This window comes from Dasypus novemcinctus, chromosome 30 (genome assembly GCF_030445035.2).
Source record: "Dasypus novemcinctus isolate mDasNov1 chromosome 30, mDasNov1.1.hap2, whole genome shotgun sequence".
Taxonomy (NCBI): domain Eukaryota; kingdom Metazoa; phylum Chordata; class Mammalia; order Cingulata; family Dasypodidae; genus Dasypus; species Dasypus novemcinctus.
The window spans coordinates 46,219,332-46,239,855 of record NC_080702.1 but is presented as its reverse complement, the minus strand read 5'-3'; the positions used below and the strand labels follow the sequence as shown (position 1 = coordinate 46,239,855).

The window sequence follows — 20,524 nt, the reverse complement described above, 5'->3', positions numbered from 1 at the left end:
CCTAAAACTTGCCCAGCATAAGTCCTTCATGACACAGCATTTTTCTGATGGGATCGACACTAGTTCATTGACTACACCTGCTGCACTGACAAAGTTTAGGCTAAAACTTCCTGGAGAGGAGGTGGCCCCTGGAGCCTTATTGATGAAATCATAGCACCTATGGGTGAAGAGGATAATCCAAACATGTTTTCAACCATTGATTTTCACCTGGGCACAGGACCTCAGATGCAGAGCCTAAGGGCAAAATATGTTCAGTTCACCCTATTGTCTTTGAGGATATGGAAAAGCTTAGCAAAAAGAGGTCATTAGAGAAATCAGATTCCCCTTTCCAGGTCATAATAATATCCTGCACAAACACACACACACACACATATATGGGTATATCTATCTATATATCTATATCTATATCTATATCTATATCTATATCTATATCTATATCTATATCTATATCTATACACATATCTGTTTGTGGCTACAGGTTCCATTTCAGCTCTGCCTGATGAATACTTTGCACACATGTAAAGCTTTGGCTGTGATTCATGGAGACACTTCTGCGATGTACCCACTGATTTTTATTTTCCTGCTCCTTCAGCTTCCCCTCTCTGCGTGGCGATTAACTGATCCTACCTGCTTCCACAGAATGAAACCCAGTGTATTTAAGGATGGAGATCTGATTATAGGTGGCTTTTTCCCCCTTTATACATTTCTAACAAATGATGGGATCACCCAGCCTACAAAGGAAGTCTATTTACAGCAGTAAGTGCTTTTTCATTCATTTTCTGCATTGTTATTTGGTTGAATGCTGCCTAGGCAATTTGCTGATGGCTCGATCAACATTCTCCACATTACCTGCCCTCCCATTCACACCTGCTACCCACATCCCAGAATGTGAGTAATTTATTTTGTTTCTTCCCACTGCTATTTTTTCTTTGAAAGGGGAATGAGAATATTCTATTTTTCTTCCTTTTAGTTTCCATGATTTTCCCTTTTCCAGTGCTGAAATCCAAGTGAGACAGCCCTCTCCAAAAAGCTCCACTCTCCTTGCCTTTCCTCCTGACTCTGCTGCCACAAGCAGTGGATCAAGTGTTATGTCTTAGAAAACCTATCCTTTGGCATTAGAGCTTGGCTAAAAGGTTTCAGGTAAATGTCTGTTCCCCAAACAAGGGTTTGCTAATTATTCTTTCCCCATGAGGATAGTCACTAATATTCTTACCAAAATGACCCAGGTATCTGTGTCCCCCATGCATGGTCAGACTTCTTACTGTCGGCATCTGGCTACTGTTTGAAATATCTCTGTATCATCACCTCTCATGCTTCATTCATGCCTCCTCGAACAGGCTGCCTGACCAGGTATAAGAGATGAATGCTTTGTGAGCTATTTTCAACTGCAGCTTGGTTCTGATTCATGGGGGCATTTAAACAACCTCCGTTTTTAGATCTCTGTGACTGCCAGTTCTATATCTGATGGTGTAATTAATGAATTGATAAAGTGACAATTCAAGGGATCATGTTTCAAAAAAATTGATAAAAAGAAATTCAGGAGATTCCAGCAGATAGTTTCTGCTCATGTGAGAAGAGGGGACTTCACTCAGTAAAATGATGTTTTAATGCTTTTTGAAAGTGCCTGAAGCATATAATTTGCAAGCAGTTCCACAAAATTTTGACAGGGGATGGAAGGGTTAGAAATTTGGGACCTCTTTCTCCTTCGAAGGACTTTGCAACTAAATTTTCTGTCTTTACATTTCTGGATATTGTCTGCCTATCTCTTCCATTCTTTAATACTCCTCCAATGCTTCCCTGCTTATTTCCTCTCCATAATTTTCCAAAATATATTTGTCCCATTGTCATCAATGACTGATGCGCACACCTCATTCTGAAGGATGCTGCTGATTGCTGCCTTTTAATGCAGGAGTAGAGCTTGGCTCATTCAGGGACATTTTGAGCTGAATTTCCTGGAATAGAAGGCCAGATTTTCTCATCTGTCCCAACTTGCTTTAAGAACCCTATAAGGCTGAGGGAAAGAGAGGTGTAATGCCTGACAGAAGAGGAGGCACTAACTGCTTTTCTTCTTAGACTCTGCTATCCACTCAAACCACCTCAGGGTGTAGCGATTTGCCTTTCACAGATTTGGACATTTTTCTATTCACATCTAGGGCTTCTCACTTTTTAAGAATATTGTTGTTAGTGGAATTAACAAGAGCATTTTCATTAAAAATTCATTTCATCATTATGTTGTTGCTAGCTTTAAATATTTTTCCATAACATATCTTTAAATATAAAACAACATGAAATTTCAGTTAAAGTAAAATTTAGGTATATTTTCTTTTATTTTGAGTGCCTTTCTGGCCATGTCTCCCTAATCTACAGGTTGATAAATAGATGTGCTTATTCTACTACTTTGTGGTTCCTTTGAGAACTGGAAAGATTTTGCCTCAAGTATGTAGTAGATTACTTCGTTTTATATTCCAAAATTATATACTTTCATCACTAATGAAACAGTTCATTATTCCAAGACCAGCTTGATAATGCATGAAATAGTCACTTAAACACAGATTGGTTCTCCATTTTCTGTTCTGTCCTGTTGATATATCCATGTCTTCCAATGCCATTCCCATTCTGTTTAAAATAATGTGCCTAATTAAATATTGCAAATATTGGTTTCTGTTATATTCTCCCCTTAGTGTTCTCAATTATTTCAATAATTTCCTGAACTTACCATATTTCCAGAAACCTCAAACTGTATTAACATTAACTTTATAAATGTCTCAATGATTTTTAAAAATAGTTTTATATACCACTCAAATATTCCAAATGATTATTGTGCTGCCGTCACCAACATCCATTACCCAAATGTGTACATCATCTCTAAGAATATATCCATGCCCACTAAAAAATAATTCCACCTTCTCCTTCACCTCATCCTCTGAGCCCTGGTAACTGGGAATCTACTAATTGTGCTAACTTTTTTTTAAACAATCAATTTTACTGATACATATTCATGAAGCATACAATTCATCAAAAGTGTGCAATCAATGGTATTTGTTATCATCACATATTTCTGCATTCATTACTTCAATCATTATTAGAAAACTTCATTAATTCAATAATAATACTACTAAACTTTCATAGAATATTTGTAGACTATTGACGTAGGTGTAATATTTTGGGGGATGTACCAGGGATTGTGTGTGGGACCTCTTACATGGAAAGCTTGTGCTCAACCACTGAATTAGACCCACTTCCCTGTTTGTTATACATTTACATTCCTCAGTAGAGCTTTGTGGTCTTGTTCACAGGTAACAGACAAATTGATTTACAGGTAAATTTACAGTGCATTTATTGTTAAAATATGTCTTAATAATATCAATTATGAATTATATTAATTTTTACTTGTATTAAAATATATAAATGAGATTGCCCAATATTATAACATTATTAATATTAAGAATTTATTATTAATCAACTGCTACCATATCTGTTTCCTATAAAGCTTAATAAATTATTGATATTATATTTAAACATTGTTAAGAATTGTCTATATATGATTGACTACTTCCTTATCAATTACAAATACTTTTCACATTTTCTCTTGGGTTTCCCATGTAAACCTCTTGCTTCCAGCAAGATTGTGGTTTGCTCCTTTCTTTCCATTCTTTTTTGCCTGTTATTTTCTTGCATTAAGTAATACGCTGTCAATGCCAGTAAGGTACAAGGCAATCCTGGAATTAACAGACCTCATCCTGCCCTTGATTTTAAAGGTAATGCTTTTTGTTCAGGGATTCTTCAAGCACAGGGCAGCCCACAATACATGACGCATATGACATTCTGCATCAGCAAACTTGGCTAATGGTTTTGGCTCATTCAGATCCTGAATGGGGAGTGTATTAGACTGTGCTGATCAGCCGCTGTGTGGGGGTGATCCTTCCATGCCTGACCTTCAGCCACCTCCAATTTTGATTCACTATCTTTGCATTAAGCAAAGTCTAAGTTCACAATTTAAGTGCATTTTTGTTTTGTGTTTAATCATATTAAGAAAATACTCTTCTCCTAAACAAATACATTCAGTTAGATGCTCAATGTTCTTTAATGCTTCATCTACTTATTTGAGTGTGTACTTTTTTATCATTGCAGAAAAGTGAAGACTGATAAACTGTTACCTAATTCGCTAATAGTACTTTTTTACGATTATTTCATATTATTTTCTGCTTGGGATTTGTCACGGCTATGGTGCTCCTTCTTTTTCTATATTGTGGAAGAGATTCCTACTAGATAATTCATTTTTATTCCATAGGGACTATACCATCCTACTTCCTTGTAAAATGTGTTTATAAGACACATATAAAGAAAAATGAAAACTTGAAAGCCAAAGTGTGTAGCTCTAAAGATACCCTAGATTACAAAATTTAAATCCATAATTAACCAGAGGTAAGTATATGTATATCTGGATGAGGATAAAATGCATCCTTAGGAATTGAGTGGTAGGTACATTCATAATAAAAAAAGGTTCAAATCTTCACAAACAAATAGCAATTATTATAAATATATAATATCCTCAAACAAATAAATAATGAAACAAGGTATAAACAAGGCATCATAGTGAAAAATTTCAATATTTCTCTCTAAAATGACAACATATATCTACTAAACATAAATTATGTTTGAAAAATTTGACAAGTTTGATTGATTGAGCATATGTGGAAACCTGTGTCCAACTGTTGAAATGTACAGTAAGCGATAGCTATTAGTGTGTTAATCAAGCCTGTGAAAAAGACTGTTTGTAATGGATGCAGGAGACTTTTGTTCTTCTTGGAAATTCAGTTGCCAGGTAAAAATATGAAAGGAATTTCATTTGTCCTGCAAAAGGGGCTATTAATAAAGGAAGTGGAACTGTGCACAAATCAACAAGATGAAAAGAGTAAGGGTCATATGAAGGGAGTACAAAGGAAGATCTGAGATTAATTGTTAATGTTATTAGGATTGTAATATTTGTTTAAGAAATGGTTAAGAGACTTCCTAGACATCATGACACCTTTCCCTTTAGTACACTACAGTGTTTCCAGTCCTGTTAGGTATAGGTAAGGATCACCTTGCACTTCATCAGTTTTCTTCTCCCAAATATTCCTGCCTTGCATGATTCTTCCTAATCGGTGCTCTGACATTCTTCCCAGTATGTCACCATTGGAAGAGGGCATGTCCACAACTTGATGGGGTAGAATCTAAGGCTAATTGATCATCAGTCTTCTTGTGGACACTTCTCACCAAACAGATATTATGCCCCTCTGCCTCTCTCATCCAATTCTGCTTATGCTGTGGACCTGAACTTTTGAAGAGATATACCCTTCAGTTGGAATTATTCTAAACTCATGACAATTATCCTGCTTATATATAAACCATTTAATAATGTGTTAATGTGAAAATATAATTCTTGTTTCTTGATATAAAGAATAAATTAAAAATTCTTTATGAATTTTTTCACTCATTACACTTTCCTTTGTAAACAGTATCATCTTCTTCCAAAGATGCAAAATTCAGTCATAGCCTTCAAATGTCTTTTAACTCTTTTAGGATTAGCTGATTTCCAAGGCTTCAGAAGCACAAATCTAGAATGAGTCCATTTTTGCGTTCATCCTTAATTTGGTCATTTTATTGACTTTGAATAGAATCATGATTTGAGTCTTCTGCCTAAATATAACTTTGCATTCCATACAGGTTTCAGACCAAGAACTACCAGTATGTTCTGGCCTTGGTTTTTGCTATTGAAGAGATCAACAGGAACCCCCATCTTTTACCCAACATTACTTTGGGATTTGATCTGTACAATTCACTACACAGTGAACAGAGGACATTGGAGAATCCCATCATATGGCAATCAGGGCTGGGCAAGGACATTCCTAATTACACCTGTAGGAAAGAGAGCAAGTCTGTAGCAGCCCTTACAGGAACAACATGGGCAGTTTCTGCCCAGATTGCGACACTGCTGGAACTCTACAAAATTCCACAGGTGAGCCTCATTAGATGGGAGGGAAGATAAATTAATGTTTCCTTTGCTAATTTCAGGGACCTTAAAAGAAAAGGTCAAATGAAGGAATTGTGTTTACTCATGTCTCAAAGGGTACAGCCAGTACACAGTGATATGATGGGATGTTCACATGTCATTTTCTAGAACATATGTGAAACCAAGTGAGTAAGAGCCAAAGGAGTTTCCTAGACCATTGAGACTGGTCAAGTAGCTGCCAATATGCTCTCAGGGATTGGGAGATTATTAGAAAGTAAGAAGAGCAAATATTTCCTTTTTCCTGTTTAAAATATTGTTTAATGAACCAGTGAGTAGGATTTACAACTCTGCTGAGGCTCAGGGCCCAGCTGCAATTTGGTCTTTCTTGAGGTTCAAGTCTCCTGGATATATACCAACCCCAGTGCCAACCACAGGTGCAGTAAAAGTGACAGAAGAGGCATGTTTAGAAAGGTCACATCTGAGTCCACCTCCATCACACTGAGGAACACAAATTCCAAAATAGGGTCCACTGACAAGGCACTGAACTCCAGAGTCAGCTGCCATGATCATAGTCCTGTGTGTCTCTATAGCCCTCAGGAGCACCAGTACCTGGAGTTGTATCTACTTACCCAGGTCAGGTAACAGGGTGGTTGAAGTTGGTCAACCACCACAACTAGGAATTGAGAGTGCCTACAACTCAAAGTAGGAGAATCACATCCATCAACCATGTGAGATCTGAGTGCCCTCTTGATATAGAAGTGGAGTGGATTTCACCAATCCAGGGTCCACAGGATGGAGAGGGAAATATGGATTAGAGTGAGCTTACTGGTATTCTACTACAGAAATATTCTTACTAGTGATGGAAGAAACGGAGCATTGATCTGAAAAAGTGGGCACTATAGTTGCTGAGGGCAGGGAGAGTGGAAGAGAGATGGGATGTAGGGGCATTTTGGGGACTTGGGGTTGCCCAAAATTATATTGCAGGGACAGAGGCTGGACATTAATATCTTGCCATAACCACTGAATGTACTGGGGGGAGAGCGTAAACTACAATGTAGACTCTAATCCACATGGTGCAGCAATACTCCAAAATGTATTCACCAAATGCAGTGAATGTGCTACACTGATGAAAGATGTTGTTGATGTAGGAGTAGTGGTGGATTGGGGTGTTGGGTATGTGGGAATCTCATATTTTTTAAGGTAACATTCTATGTGATCTATGTATCTTAAAAACAAAAGACAATTTAATAAAAAATAATACACTGTTTAATATTCATCAGGGCTGACTTTGTGCTTCTGACCAATCTTCTTTCTCATACTGGCTCTTTCACGCCTACCTTTAGCTTGCTTTTGGCCTCTATGACCCACAACTGAGTGATGATGGCAAGCGGTCATCTCTTTATCAGATGGCCTCCAAGGACACAACTCTGGCCCTTGCAATGGTCTCAGTGATGCTCCATTTCAGCTGGAACTGGGTGGGACTAGTCATCTCAGAAGACAATAGAGGTGTGAAGTTTCTATGGGACTTGAGAGCAGAGATGGACAAAAATGGAGTCTGTGCAGCCTTCTTGGAAATGATCCCTGTCACTGAGAGGGCATATTCTTCAAAAGACTGGCAATATCATTTCCAGATCAGAAAATCATCAGTGAATGTGACTGTCATTTACGGTGACTCCGACTCCCTAATGGGATTGAGCTTTTGGAGATGGAGACTCTTAGTTTTAGGGAAAGTTTGGGTTACAACCTCACAGTGGGATTTTACCACCAGTGAGAGAAACTTTTTACTTGACTCACTCCATGGGGCCCTCATTTTTTCACACCACACTGCTGATATGCTTGGTTTCAAAACTTTCATCCAGACAGTTAAACCTTCAAAATACCCGGAAGATTTTTACCTCACTAAATTGTGGTACATCTCTTTTAATTGCTTGGTTTCTGAATCTGACTGTAACACTCTGGAGAATTGTCCTCCCAATGCCTCCTTGGAGTTGCTGCCTTGGTGGCAGTTTGACAAGGACATGAATGAAGGAAGTTATAATGTTTATAATGCAGTGTATGCTGTGGCTCAGAGCCTTCATGAAATTCTTCTTCAACGAGTAGAAATACAGTCAGTGGAAAATGGATTTGGACTGGTGGTTTACCCTTGGCAGGTAATACCTCTTCCATTGAACAGCATGTGTATTTCACTACATGTCATAATCATAAATTTCTTGGAGTGCAGCATATGCTCAAGTCAGGAAGTTTAGGGCTGTCTCTTGAAAAGTGCAAGAGATGATTTGCTTGTTCACTGTCTAGGAGGTAAATCAAGCCCTATGCAGAAATGGTAATGAACAGGAAGGTGCCAATGGCAGGGAGGGAAGGAGTTATTAATCAATGGCAATGCTTCTTGTTACTAAGGCCCTCAACTTTCTGCCCACTTAAAGTTTTAATATAAAATACCTAGACCACTTCCATTGAACAATTGCATGACAGCAGGGACAAACTAGTTTTTGAATTAGCTTTAGGCACTTTGTTAGATACTGTATATAAATTATATCATTTAATTCTGCAAGCTCTTCAGATATTGATGGCTTTGCTTGGGGAGAATTCAGTTAGCAATGGAGAGTGTTTAGATATGATTCTTCTAATAAGGTTTGTCTGTATCCCACACTCACAGATTGTTTTCATCTCGTTGTATTTGGAGTTTTCCCCTGAAACTTAATATTTTATGCTATGACATTTTAGTCCTCCTTAAGGTTTCTTTTTTTTTTACTTAATTGAATGTTAATAAGAAAACTGCCTTAGGAAGCAGGGATTACAGAGTATCAGGGATGTTCTGACCTTGGTGATCTGTCCTTGATCAGAGGACACACTTCCTCACAGGTGTGTCTCTTTTAGCTTCAACCATTTCTAAAGAACATCCAACTTAACAATCCTGCTGGTGACCCAGTGTATTTTGATGATGAAAGGAAATTGGAAGCCAGTTATGACATTCTCAACTTTTGGAATTTTCCAGAAGGTTTTGGACTTAAAGTTAAAGTAGGACAATTTGACTCAGCTGTGCCACGAGATCAACAATTGTCTATATCTGAGGAGGTGATAGAATGGGCCACAGGATTTTCAGAGGTGGGTAGGGCCCAATTACCATGCGTAGTATTACAACAAAATATCAAAAATCTTGTCATGGAGATTGTAATAGGCAAGTTTCTCTAAGGAAACAGAATCAACAGGAGGTATCTGTGAATAGTATGAGATTCAATAAAATTCTCTCATGTGCCATGGGGATGGCCAAGTCCAGATTCTGCAGGCAGGCTGAAAACAGGGGCTCCCATGAAGGTCCCATGAAGGCCCTTGATCAGTTCCCAGGAGACGTTGCCTGTCCAAACAGGAGCTCGGAAATTCTCTCCAAATCCTGAAATCAATTCCTGTTTTAAGGTAGTCTGATTGTAAAAAACCTTATTCATTGTTGACAGAAATCTCCCTGGTGAATTGTACATGTAATCAGCCATTTATGCAGTTTATTACATGATGAACATCCATAAATATCCTTTATAACAATTAGCCCAGAGTTTACTTGACCAAACAGTGACCGTGTTAATACATTAACCTAACCAACACAGAGGCTTTATACCCTCCTTCCAGCTAAGTACATGACCAGATTATTAGTTTAACCACTTACCATTCCACGTGATAAATTTTCTCACCTACTATCCAAAGGATGGAAAAAGAAAACATTTATTTAAAGATATATATCTAAGTTATTATATTTCATACCATGTTATAAACCTGATATCTTATCAATTAATTTGACTTCGGTATTTGAAATTTAAATTTGTTGGTGCTCCAATATGCCAACAATCTAAATACTGATGAATTAAAGATTCACTGTTAAGAGCATGTTTCTGATTTCTTCCCAGACTCCCAAATCTGTATGCAGTGAGAAGTGTTCTCCTGGATTCAGGAAAACCTTTCAGGAGGGAAAGGCTGCCTGTTGTTTTCTTTGCACCCCCTGCCCAGAGAATGAGATTTCCAATGAGACAGGTAAGTTTATACCCACAAACAGTCCCCAAATCTCCTTTATATCCCCAATTCATACAAGGTATTAGAAAGAATCTGGAGGACAACTACAGAGAAAAAATTCTTCCTTCCTTTGTATAGTAATTTCATTTTTACAATAAAAAATATTTCCCTTTGAAATGACACCAATTCTCTGCCCAGAACTAGCTTATTTGAATCATTGTTCAGACACATGTAAGGCCAAATAGTCTCTAGGAATCCCTTTTGTTGATGCCACCAAATTAATACACCTTTCCTCCCTCTCTTGGAATTTAGTACATGGTGTTACAAGTACCTGATTTCCATATTGAGTGAAAGCTTGTTTAGATTATATTTAAGTAATGTGTTTAGACCTTCCTCAGTTTCTGTGCCTAAAACTGTTCATGACACAGAGCAGCTGCTCAGAATGTTTGGGAATGATTTTAGAAATATTTATTTCTATTGTGTACAAAATGAGGATGATCTAACGTACCCTTAATGAGGAGTTTTAGTTTCCACTCTCCTCAAGTTCCCAGGTAATTGGGGAGAAAAACATAGACTTTTTTGGTCCATGCTTAAAGCACGCAGTAAATGTTTGAACAGGAACCTATTGACCTGTACCTGCATTGAGAGGACGGGTCTCATGGGTTCTTCAGAGAGGTAGGAACTTAGTATTATATAAAATGAGTGAAGGGAGGAATAAAATCTTGGCCAAATTATTATAAATGAAGAAAAGGAAACCACCACTGCATATAATATTCAGAGATTCAGAGTACCCGAAAAGAGTTTCAATGTGACAGGATCACACAGAATATTGAGGATGGGGTTTGAGATATGATGTAGAATAGTCTTTAATATTCTTTTCGTAATATAATTAACATCTTGAAATTATTCATATTCATGATATTAAGTTATAGAATCACTTCTATGGTGGTAAATATCTAAGTTTCTTTTGGTGATTAGTATGCAATTTAATTCCCTGAAATGGTTACTGTTGTTTCAGCTTTTTGAAACATGTTGTTCTAATGATATAACCTGGATTTAGTCAACTTGGGAAAATGATTCATGTACACATTGGTTATAAGCAAGTTTGAGTAAATGCTCCATGTGCACATGTAAAAGAATAGTATATCTACAAAGTCAATTCCCACACATTTGGAGATTAAGAAATACACTATTAAATAACCCATGGTTTAAAGTAAATAGTATGATGGGATTTATGAAATGTTTAAAATTGAAATTGCCACATTTCATGTCTTATATGATAAGGCTAAAGGTATCCTCAGAGAATGATGTTTAATGTTAAATTTTATATACCTATGTATGTATTATTAGTATGCATATTTAAATGTAAAAAAATCTGATGTTTAAGTATCACGAGCTAAAATAATAACATTAGAGTAAACATAAAGATAGTGGAAGACTGAAAATAATAAGTATAAAAAGAAAATGTAATAAAAGACAAATATGAAAGAATAAAACTCAAAGCTAAATCTAATGAAAGACAAATTGTTAGATAATGATAAATTGATAGATAATGATAAAAAAGTTGCATAATAAATAGTGAAAAGACTTAAAAGTGGGATGTATGTACAGAAATATTAAATCATAAAGGATAGTAAAAATAACTTCATTTCAATATATTTGAAAATTTAAATGAAATTCTCAAATTTCCCAGAAAATAAAGGTTAAGTGTCCCAAGAAAAATGGAAAATCTGAAAATATTCGAATCTACTTAGGATATTAAACCATAATTTAAAATGACATATCTACTAAAAAAATTGGGGGACCAATGACTTCACTGAAAAATGCATCCAAACTTTCAAGGAAAAAAGAATCCTTATCTACTCAAACTTTTCCAGATATTAGGAAAATGTGGAAAAATGCACATTTAATTATACTAGAAGAGCTTAACATTGGTACCAAAGTCTGATAACATTGCTGTAAGAAATAAAATATTTAGGTCAATTTTTCTCAAAACACTAAACTCACATTTGCTGTTAAGAAAAGCTGCAATCCAAATCCAGCTATATAACATAAAGAACTTATTGTGATGAAGTTTATTTTATGTAAAATAAATCGGTACATGAGCACCTCAAAAAGGAGAAACGATTTCAAAAAAAATTCAGGAAAACATTGAATAAAAGTGAGTATCCATTCAATATTTAAAAATAAATAGCAAAGCCATTGTTTACCAAATTAGAAATAGAAGGGAACAACTTAAATTGGATAAAATCTGTAAAATAGATCTAGCCAGTGAGAAATCATTCCTAGCATATATAGAGTGCTTTTACTAAAGCACAAGAGAGACAGAAAATACAGCAATAAAAAGGGCATGGTTTGAGCACAAGCTCTTTCCTCAAAAACATCTTGAAATGTGCAATGGACATATGAGCTCGTGTTCAGATTAATTACTCTCCAAGAAATTCCAAACAAAAGTCATAGTGAAAAAGCTCCAAGCATCCCCCATAATAGCAAAAATTAAACAACATCCACGTCAAGGGTCTAAGAGAACATGGTAGAACTGGAAAGAATGTTGATTGCTGGAGTTTAAACTAGTGTAACTAGTTGGAAAAGTGGATGGCATTATTTACAAAGATGAATATTTAAGTAGCTTATGGCCCAGTAATGGAACATCATATTTGTACTGGATGTCTAAAGATGCCCTTATGAGTATATGTTATTCACCAGTGTACAAGTTTTAAGAAGAACTGCACGAAAACTCAACATTGAATGAAAAGAGCAACTCCTATCCAATTGAAAGTCTGAATGTCGAAAGAAGGTCAGAGCTCTAAGAGAAAGTTTGAGGGGAGAAAAATAAACAGATTATAACACACACTTTCTTGAAGTCAATGCAAGTTGACAAAAATGGATAAAATTACCCAATGTGTTTCTTTTAGGGACTTATAAATAAGTTAAAATTACTGAACATGAGCTGATGACACATTGCTTTTCTCATCAGATATGGATGAGTGTGTGAAGTGTGCAGATCATGAGCATGCAAACAGTGAGAGAAATCACTGCCTCCAAAAATCTGTGACCTTCCTGGCTTATGGAGACCCTTTGGGGATGGCTCTGGTCTGCACAGCTCTTTGCTTCTCTTTTCTCACTGCTGTTATTCTTGGGGTCTTTGTGAAATACCGAGAAACTCCCATAGTCAAGGCCAATAACAGGATCCTCAGCTACATCCTCCTCATCTCCCTCAAGCTCTGCTTCCTCTGCTCCTTACTCTTCATTGGTCGCCCAAACACAGCCATCTGCATCCTCCAACAAATCACATTTGGAATTGTGTTTACTGTGGCTGTGTCCACTGTTTTGGCCAAAACAATCACTGTGGTTCTGGCATTCAAAGTCACTGCTCCAGGGAGAAGGATGAGGCAGTGGCTGGTTTCAGGGGCACCTAACGTTGTTATTCCCATTTGCTCCCTGATCCAGATGACACTCTGTGGCATCTGGCTGGGAACCTCTCCCCCATTTGTTGATAAAGATGCACACTCTGAGCCTGGTTATATCATCATCGAGTGCAATAAGGGCTCAGCCATTGCCTTCTACTGTGTCCTGGGATACCTGGGCTGCCTGGCTTTTGTGAGCTTCATTGTAGCTTTCCTGGCCAGGAACCTGCCTGACACCTTTAATGAAGCCAAGTTCTTGACCTTCAGCATGTTGGTGTTCTGCAGTGTTTGGGTCACTTTCCTCCCTGTCTACCACAGCACCAAGGGGAAGGTCATGGCAGCTGTGGAGATCTTCTCCATCTTGGCCTCCAGTGCTGGATTACTAGGCTGCATCTTTGCCCCAAAGTGCTATATTATTTTCTTAAGGCCAGATAGGAACACTCACCATGGGTTATGGAATAAAACACATTCTGGGGGAAATAAGTCTTCTTAAGTTTTTTCTCATTTGGTTCCTAAAACAAATAGGGGGACTGATGACAATCTATTCCATGCTTGCATTCAGGTATTAGATAAAAATATAATGTAATTTATCCTCAATTAACACATGAATTTCCTACATTCTCTCAAAGTGTTCAGGAACACATCTTTCAGCCATCTACATTTTTAACTTTAAATTATATTTTTGTTTCCTCATATCAAATACACTCATGAAGATGGGTACTTTGCATTAATTTTGTGTGTAATTACCTAATTTACACATATTCTCCCACTTTGTTTTGCACTTCTGTTTTCCTAATTTCCCTTATAAACACTATCAACATTTCCTTTCTTTCATCTCTTTATGGTAGTCTTAGTGATCCAATACCATTTATGGACTATTCCTTATTATCTCCCAGTTTTCCATGACCAGATTTTAAGAATAATAGATTCTTATATATAAACAACTCATTTTTCTGAACTTCCTAATGTATTTATTTGACATTTCCCCTCTTGAACAAATACCACAATATTTTACTATGCTCAGTATGATTACCACTTGTATTTTATAATTGATAGTACATTTCCTTCATAATTACTGCACCATTTCTGGATTTGTTGGAGAGAATAACCTCAATATGTCTAAGCGACTCAAAAGTGTGTCTGGCAGAAATGCTGATTGTAGGGAGGAATGATCTAAAAAAAATGGGATTTGTGTTCTCCTTTCTAGCTTCTGTAGATTCCAGGTTTGATCGTATAGAGAATGCAGAAAGCTTTATGGGCTGAGCATTAGGTTCTGAAATGCAGTGTGTTTAATGGTTTACTCTGATTTCAAGAAATAATCATGGCATATTATTCCATTTTATTAGTTGTAAAACTTATGATTCACTTTGCAATTCAGAATCTTACTTAAATTAGAGGTCCTAATTGAGAACATATTTTAGAGATGATTTCTAAGAATATCTGACATTTTTTTCTGAGAAAATAACATATTCTTCTTTTGCAATTATTGAGAATTGAATTACTTACTAGTATCAATTAACTCAGAATCAAATTTTATTCTCAGCCTTAGCAAGTAGATCAAAGGATTTGAATCATTTTCCACCCCATTGTGTTGAATTTATCTTTCTCTTTTATTAGCCAAGTATGTAAATATTGAGGAAAGAAATGGAGAGAGAAGGAGGAAAGAGAAACTCAGAAAGAAAGTGAGAAAAGAAGGGAGAGAGGGAGGGTGGGAGGGAGGGAGGAAGGAAGGAAGGAGGGAAGGAAGTAAGAAAGGAAGGAAGGAAAGAAGGATGAAAGGAAGGATGGAGGGAAGGAATGAAGGAGGGAAGGAAGGAGGGAAGGAATGAATGAGGGAAGGAAGGAAGGAAGGAAGGAAGGAAGGAAGGAAGGAAGGAAGGAAGGAAGGAAGGAAGGAAGGAAAGAGGTAATGTAGGGTAAGAACTCTTGTAAATAAAATCAAATTTATTTTTGGAGATGCAACTTTCTGCCCAATGGAATACAGTGGTAATGATGATGTTCAAGATCCTTTCATCTTACTCAGATTATTCATTTTCAAATAGCCTTTTTCAAGATCTGTATCTCTGAGATTTCACATAAATGTAATGGGCCTGTTTTATAAGCCTAGACCCTATTCGGTCTTTGAAAATTCTCTTAATCTCCTAAACTTCAATATAATACCACCTGTCATGCTTATCTAATATAAAGTGCTATGTGGATCCAACAAATTGATGACTGCCTTTTGAAGTGAGGTTCTTTGAAAAAGTCTTATGGATTAATTTTTCAAATTTACATAAATACTGCTTTATGAGAAAAAATGCAACTGGAAAAGGAAGGGCAAGCACTAAAATTAATTAAGTACTGTGCTGTATACTTTCTGTTTGCCCATTTGCATCCATTCTCCAGTCTTCTCCTCCAGGAAATCATGATGGGAAAAAGCAACTCCTTAAGTAAGGAGGAATGGTGTTGGTACCTAAGACTGTTTTTGTTTATTTTCTTTCATTTGACCTTTGGAAATGGCTTGTCAGAAGCTATATTAAAATACTATTAGATTTGGGTTGGAAATATATTTAAGTTATTGATTAATTTTGGGAAAGCTCATATATTTGCAACGGGCAAGTTTTCTCTCTCAGGGTTTGGCAATCTCTTTCCATTCTCTCCTCTACTCATCACCATTCATTGATAATTTAGGTATATATGTGTATTTTGTATATATATATAAATACATATAAGGGTAATAAATTCTCCTATTTGTTGTACGTAATATGAAGGTCTTTTTTTATCTCTGCTACATTTTCAAAGGTTATTCATATTGTATACAAAAAGCATTATTTCTCTTACTTCTTGGTTCACATACTTCTTTAGGCAAATTCTCCTTTCCTTTTCTTTCCAATTCTTTATCTCTCTTATTTCTTTATTTGTTTAATATGATGTGTAGTCTTAGAGCTGCTCATGGAACTCCATCTATTTCTCATGTCTTAAGTGGAAAATTTGTCAAAGATTTCATGATCACCTACGGTGACTATGGCAAATTGTTTTATCATAACCATTTAAGATAAAAAAACTATTTCTTTCATTCTAGATTGTTCAGACGTTTATAATGATTTGGACAATATATTTTTGACTTTCCTCACAGTGTATATTTTTTCCTTTACCTGTTAACTTAAAAAATTTCATTAATAAGACTTAATATGAATTATTGAGAAAAACTTTAATGGACCATTCTGTGATGTTCTTCTATTAGACTGGAGTAAATTTGCATGAAGTGTTATTGTATTTGTTTAAATTTACATTAGCATATAATTTTTCTTTCTAGTGTTATCCTTATTGGATTTTTAAGCATACAAATGAGAATAAAAATGTTTGTTAAATGAATGGATGGAAGAAATGACTGGATAGAGGGATGGAAGAATGGAGAGAGAGAGTCAAAGGGAAAAAGTTGGAATGATTTGATGGATGAATGAATGGAGGAAAAGATGGAAAGAGAGAGGAATGGACAAAGGACTACATAGAGGAATAGAAGGAGATTAGTACAACTGATAAATAGAGAAACTGAATGAAGGTAGAGTGAGATGATAACACTGAACGGGTGAGCAAATAGAGGATGAAGATACAGAATATCTAAAATAAAATCAGTCTAACTGTTGACTGTCTTTATAAAGATAGACCCTGTGATGCTCTTATGCATGCTATCATAATTATATAAGGTCACTGCATAACTTGGATCTCTTTTGGTTTCAAACAATAGAAAACAGAACTTAAATTTGCTTTAGCAGAAGAATGAAGTTGATTGCATATATAAATTATATCTTCTCCATCAATCTTGAAATGTACTTACTCCCATTGCTAAAATTGGGTCACATGCTCATTTTTGACCCATGGACTGCACTAGGTAGAAAGGAATATTCTAATAGTTTAAGACAAAAGAGCTGATGCCAGGTGTGTAGGTCAGTTTGATAGCACCCAATCACCTATTTTCTGCACAATGAGAAAGAAACAATTCCCTCAAAATCTGTGGTTCTGTGGTTTTAGAATTGGAATAAGACTCACCTAGATATTGGGAGCTAGTCAACGTTTTTTAAAAGCATATACATTATTTCATTTTAAAATTCCAACCATGGTGTTAATACCAATATGTTAATTGTACTGAAATGTTGTTGAAGAGCATGTCTGCATGTATCATATTATATCACACCCACAAATTAAATATCTTGTCTGTTTTATTAAGAACAAATCCTTATGGCAATAAGAGCTAAAAACAAAACAAAGAGCACTGTATAAAATAAAGTGTCCACAGTCTAGGAGAAAATATTCTTAATACATATACCTGGAAAACTCCCTGATGCATTAATATTTGCTGAATACCTCCAAACAGCCCACATCAGAAATGGACAAAACTTGAAAAAAATTTCAATTTATCATATAAAATGACCAACAGTACTTATAAATTAGCTTAATATATTAAAAGCCTTGATGACCACAATATATTCTAACCCACTAGAATGGCTAAAAGTGAAATCTTTTCCTTTTCAAAATGAAGAAAAGAACCAGGTGATGACAATAAACAGCTTATAATTTTTAGACTGATCTATTACTTCTTTTTTCAAAGGAATTGGCTGTTTTATCCATCTCCATATGTTTGCTTCTGGGAAGAGAATAAAGAGAATTAAAAATGAAAGAGTAGAATGATATCTGAAATCATCTGGTAAACTTCTAAGATTCTCAGGAAGTATTGAGTCCAGGGAATATTTTAGTATATTTCCTCCTATATTTTATGTATTTAATTTACTTCCAGCAAGTATCAGGAACACTGGTCTGAATCTGAGCAAAAGGATGCTGTAATCTGTACCCTTTGTCTTACAGATGAGGTAACTGGTCCCCAAATCACAGCAAATTAGTTGTGGGAACAGTAAGCAATATCTACTCTTAAGTGAAATTTATTTATTAATCCCTTCATTTTTCCTTCATCATCATCATCAGTAAGAAGAGGTGGTTCAAAAGGTCTTATCACTTTCTTCATGTACTATTTTGCCTATACCAAAATGATAAACTATATTCTTTTGAGCACTGTTGTACAACGTGTGCCACAATGTGCAAAATGTTTTCTATGGGGGGAAAAATACAGAACTTTAAAAAAATAGGGCTTTTATTAAAGTCACAAATCATAAGCAAATATGTTCAAGGTCACCGTAATTTTAGAGCAAAGCATCCTGTCTGACACCTTTGGGGAACTTGTGAACCACTTATCAAAGATATTCATATCTGTTTCTATAACTGCAGGATTTGGACTCAGATAGAAACGAATAATCCCAGAAATGAAAAATCATTCCTAGTATAGATAGTGCATGGATAAGCACTCCAACACTCCTAGCACTGGAGGTTCTCACAGTTGAGATATAGACTAAGCTAATAAATAAACATTAATTAGTTTCTGCACCAAGAACCAGAGCAAGATCCCATCACTACAGGTAGGGTGATCAACTGCAGGCAGAAATCAGTAGCTCATCAACCCAGCATGGACTGGGTGAGTAAGTTGTCTTTCCACATGAGTGTGGGTGGTGGAGGTGGCCAGTGTAAATATCTCAGATTTATTCATTTTAGGTATCATCTTAATCCACTTTTGCACACCTCTCTCACCTGAAACATTTTTAAATGAATACATTGCTTAGTAAAAATTACTAAAATGGAAGTTGCGATCAGATTTCTTTTGAGTCTAATTTAAGTGAACATGATTATATTCCCAATACAGTATTATTGAATCATAAGGCATCACTCTCAAAAGTGAAATTATGAGTATAAATCCCCAAATCTTCAGAGGAAATGTTTTCTGCTCACATGGCCTGGTGAATAATAGACATCAATATATTAGTTGAATAAATTTGTAATGTGTAATAATTTTGTTATGTATGCATTTCGAGTGCATACATTCCTTCATTTACTCAACATATATGATATTACTATCTTAGAGAGATTTTCCAGTATTCTACTAGTCTGGTGCATAGTGCTCTCCGGCACCATGAAACAGTGCTAGTCTGGAAGCGATATCCATTGTTCACTTGGCTGTACCGAGTCATTATTGGCTGCAGGAGCTTGAAACTTCAATATAGTTTCCACCAACTTCAGGAGCAGAACCAGAGACTGATATAGCACATATTTTTAATTGAGGGGTCAGTGACCAGCCTAGCCAATAACTCACATGGAGAGGCCACCTGTAATGTATACAAGGCCTGGTTCGAATGCAGAAGAGTTTGACAATGTTAAAGTTTATCCCTTGTTTTATATATATTTTAAACAACTTAACGCAATACATATATCAAATGACTATTTACTTACACAATTTTACTATGAAGATAACAGTAGGTACTTTACTTTAGTAATAGAGATAAAATATTATTTTTCATTGTTAGAATGAAAACAGAATATTTCCAATAGAATCAAGACAACATTTTATTACCATTTACTTAAATGTGTATTTTGCAGTGGCCTTCAGACAAGTTTATTATCATGAAGTTATTTCTGCTACCAATACCAATCTAAGTTTCTTTAGTTAACAATGACTTCTACAACTAGAACTATTTAAACATTTTCAGTTTGGAAGATGTTTTACAAACTCTTTATAATTGACTATAACCACATTGACTAGCCACCTCATGTTTAAATAAACTTATTAAATTACAATTACCAATGAAAGAAATTTACTCTTTATTTAAGAGAGCATATCTACAATCTTTTTCCTTTAGCCTAATTTCACCAATGTGAACTTACAATTTTCTTTACTGTAAAGATTTTGTACATATAATGTTAATTTAGTTTATAAATTAACTATGGGAGATTACACTCAAGTTAAATAAAATTGAAACCATAATAGTTTATGCAAGGAATGTTCTCTTTTTCCCTTACAGGAAGCTAAAAACTTCTTTTCTTTAAGTTATGAAAATTATTAAATTAAAAGCATACTGACTACCAGGTTTTAAAACACATGCATACTGACTACCAGGTTTTAAAACACATTACACAATTACTTAATTTTTTTAAAATCATAACCCAGGAAAGATCTCTCCATAGTTTTTATGGACTTTCCTTTACTTACTGAAATTTGTTAATAGAGCCACTAATTACCTTTATTTCATTGGAAAGAAATCTT

General features: G+C 35.6%; 1 protein-coding gene across 1 annotated transcript; it reads left to right on the top strand.

The window, feature by feature from the left end:
- The first annotated feature begins 556 nt into the window (after positions 1 to 556).
- On the top strand, positions 557 to 13,894 carry LOC131272958 (vomeronasal type-2 receptor 116-like). Its single transcript, XM_071212805.1, has 6 exons — positions 557 to 756; positions 5,710 to 6,001; positions 7,339 to 8,145; positions 8,873 to 9,100; positions 9,892 to 10,015; positions 12,972 to 13,894. The coding sequence occupies exons 1-6, from the start codon at positions 557 to 559 to the stop codon at positions 13,892 to 13,894; spliced, it is 2,574 nt and encodes an 857-aa protein (XP_071068906.1).
- Positions 13,895 to 20,524: the final 6,630 nt, after the last annotated feature.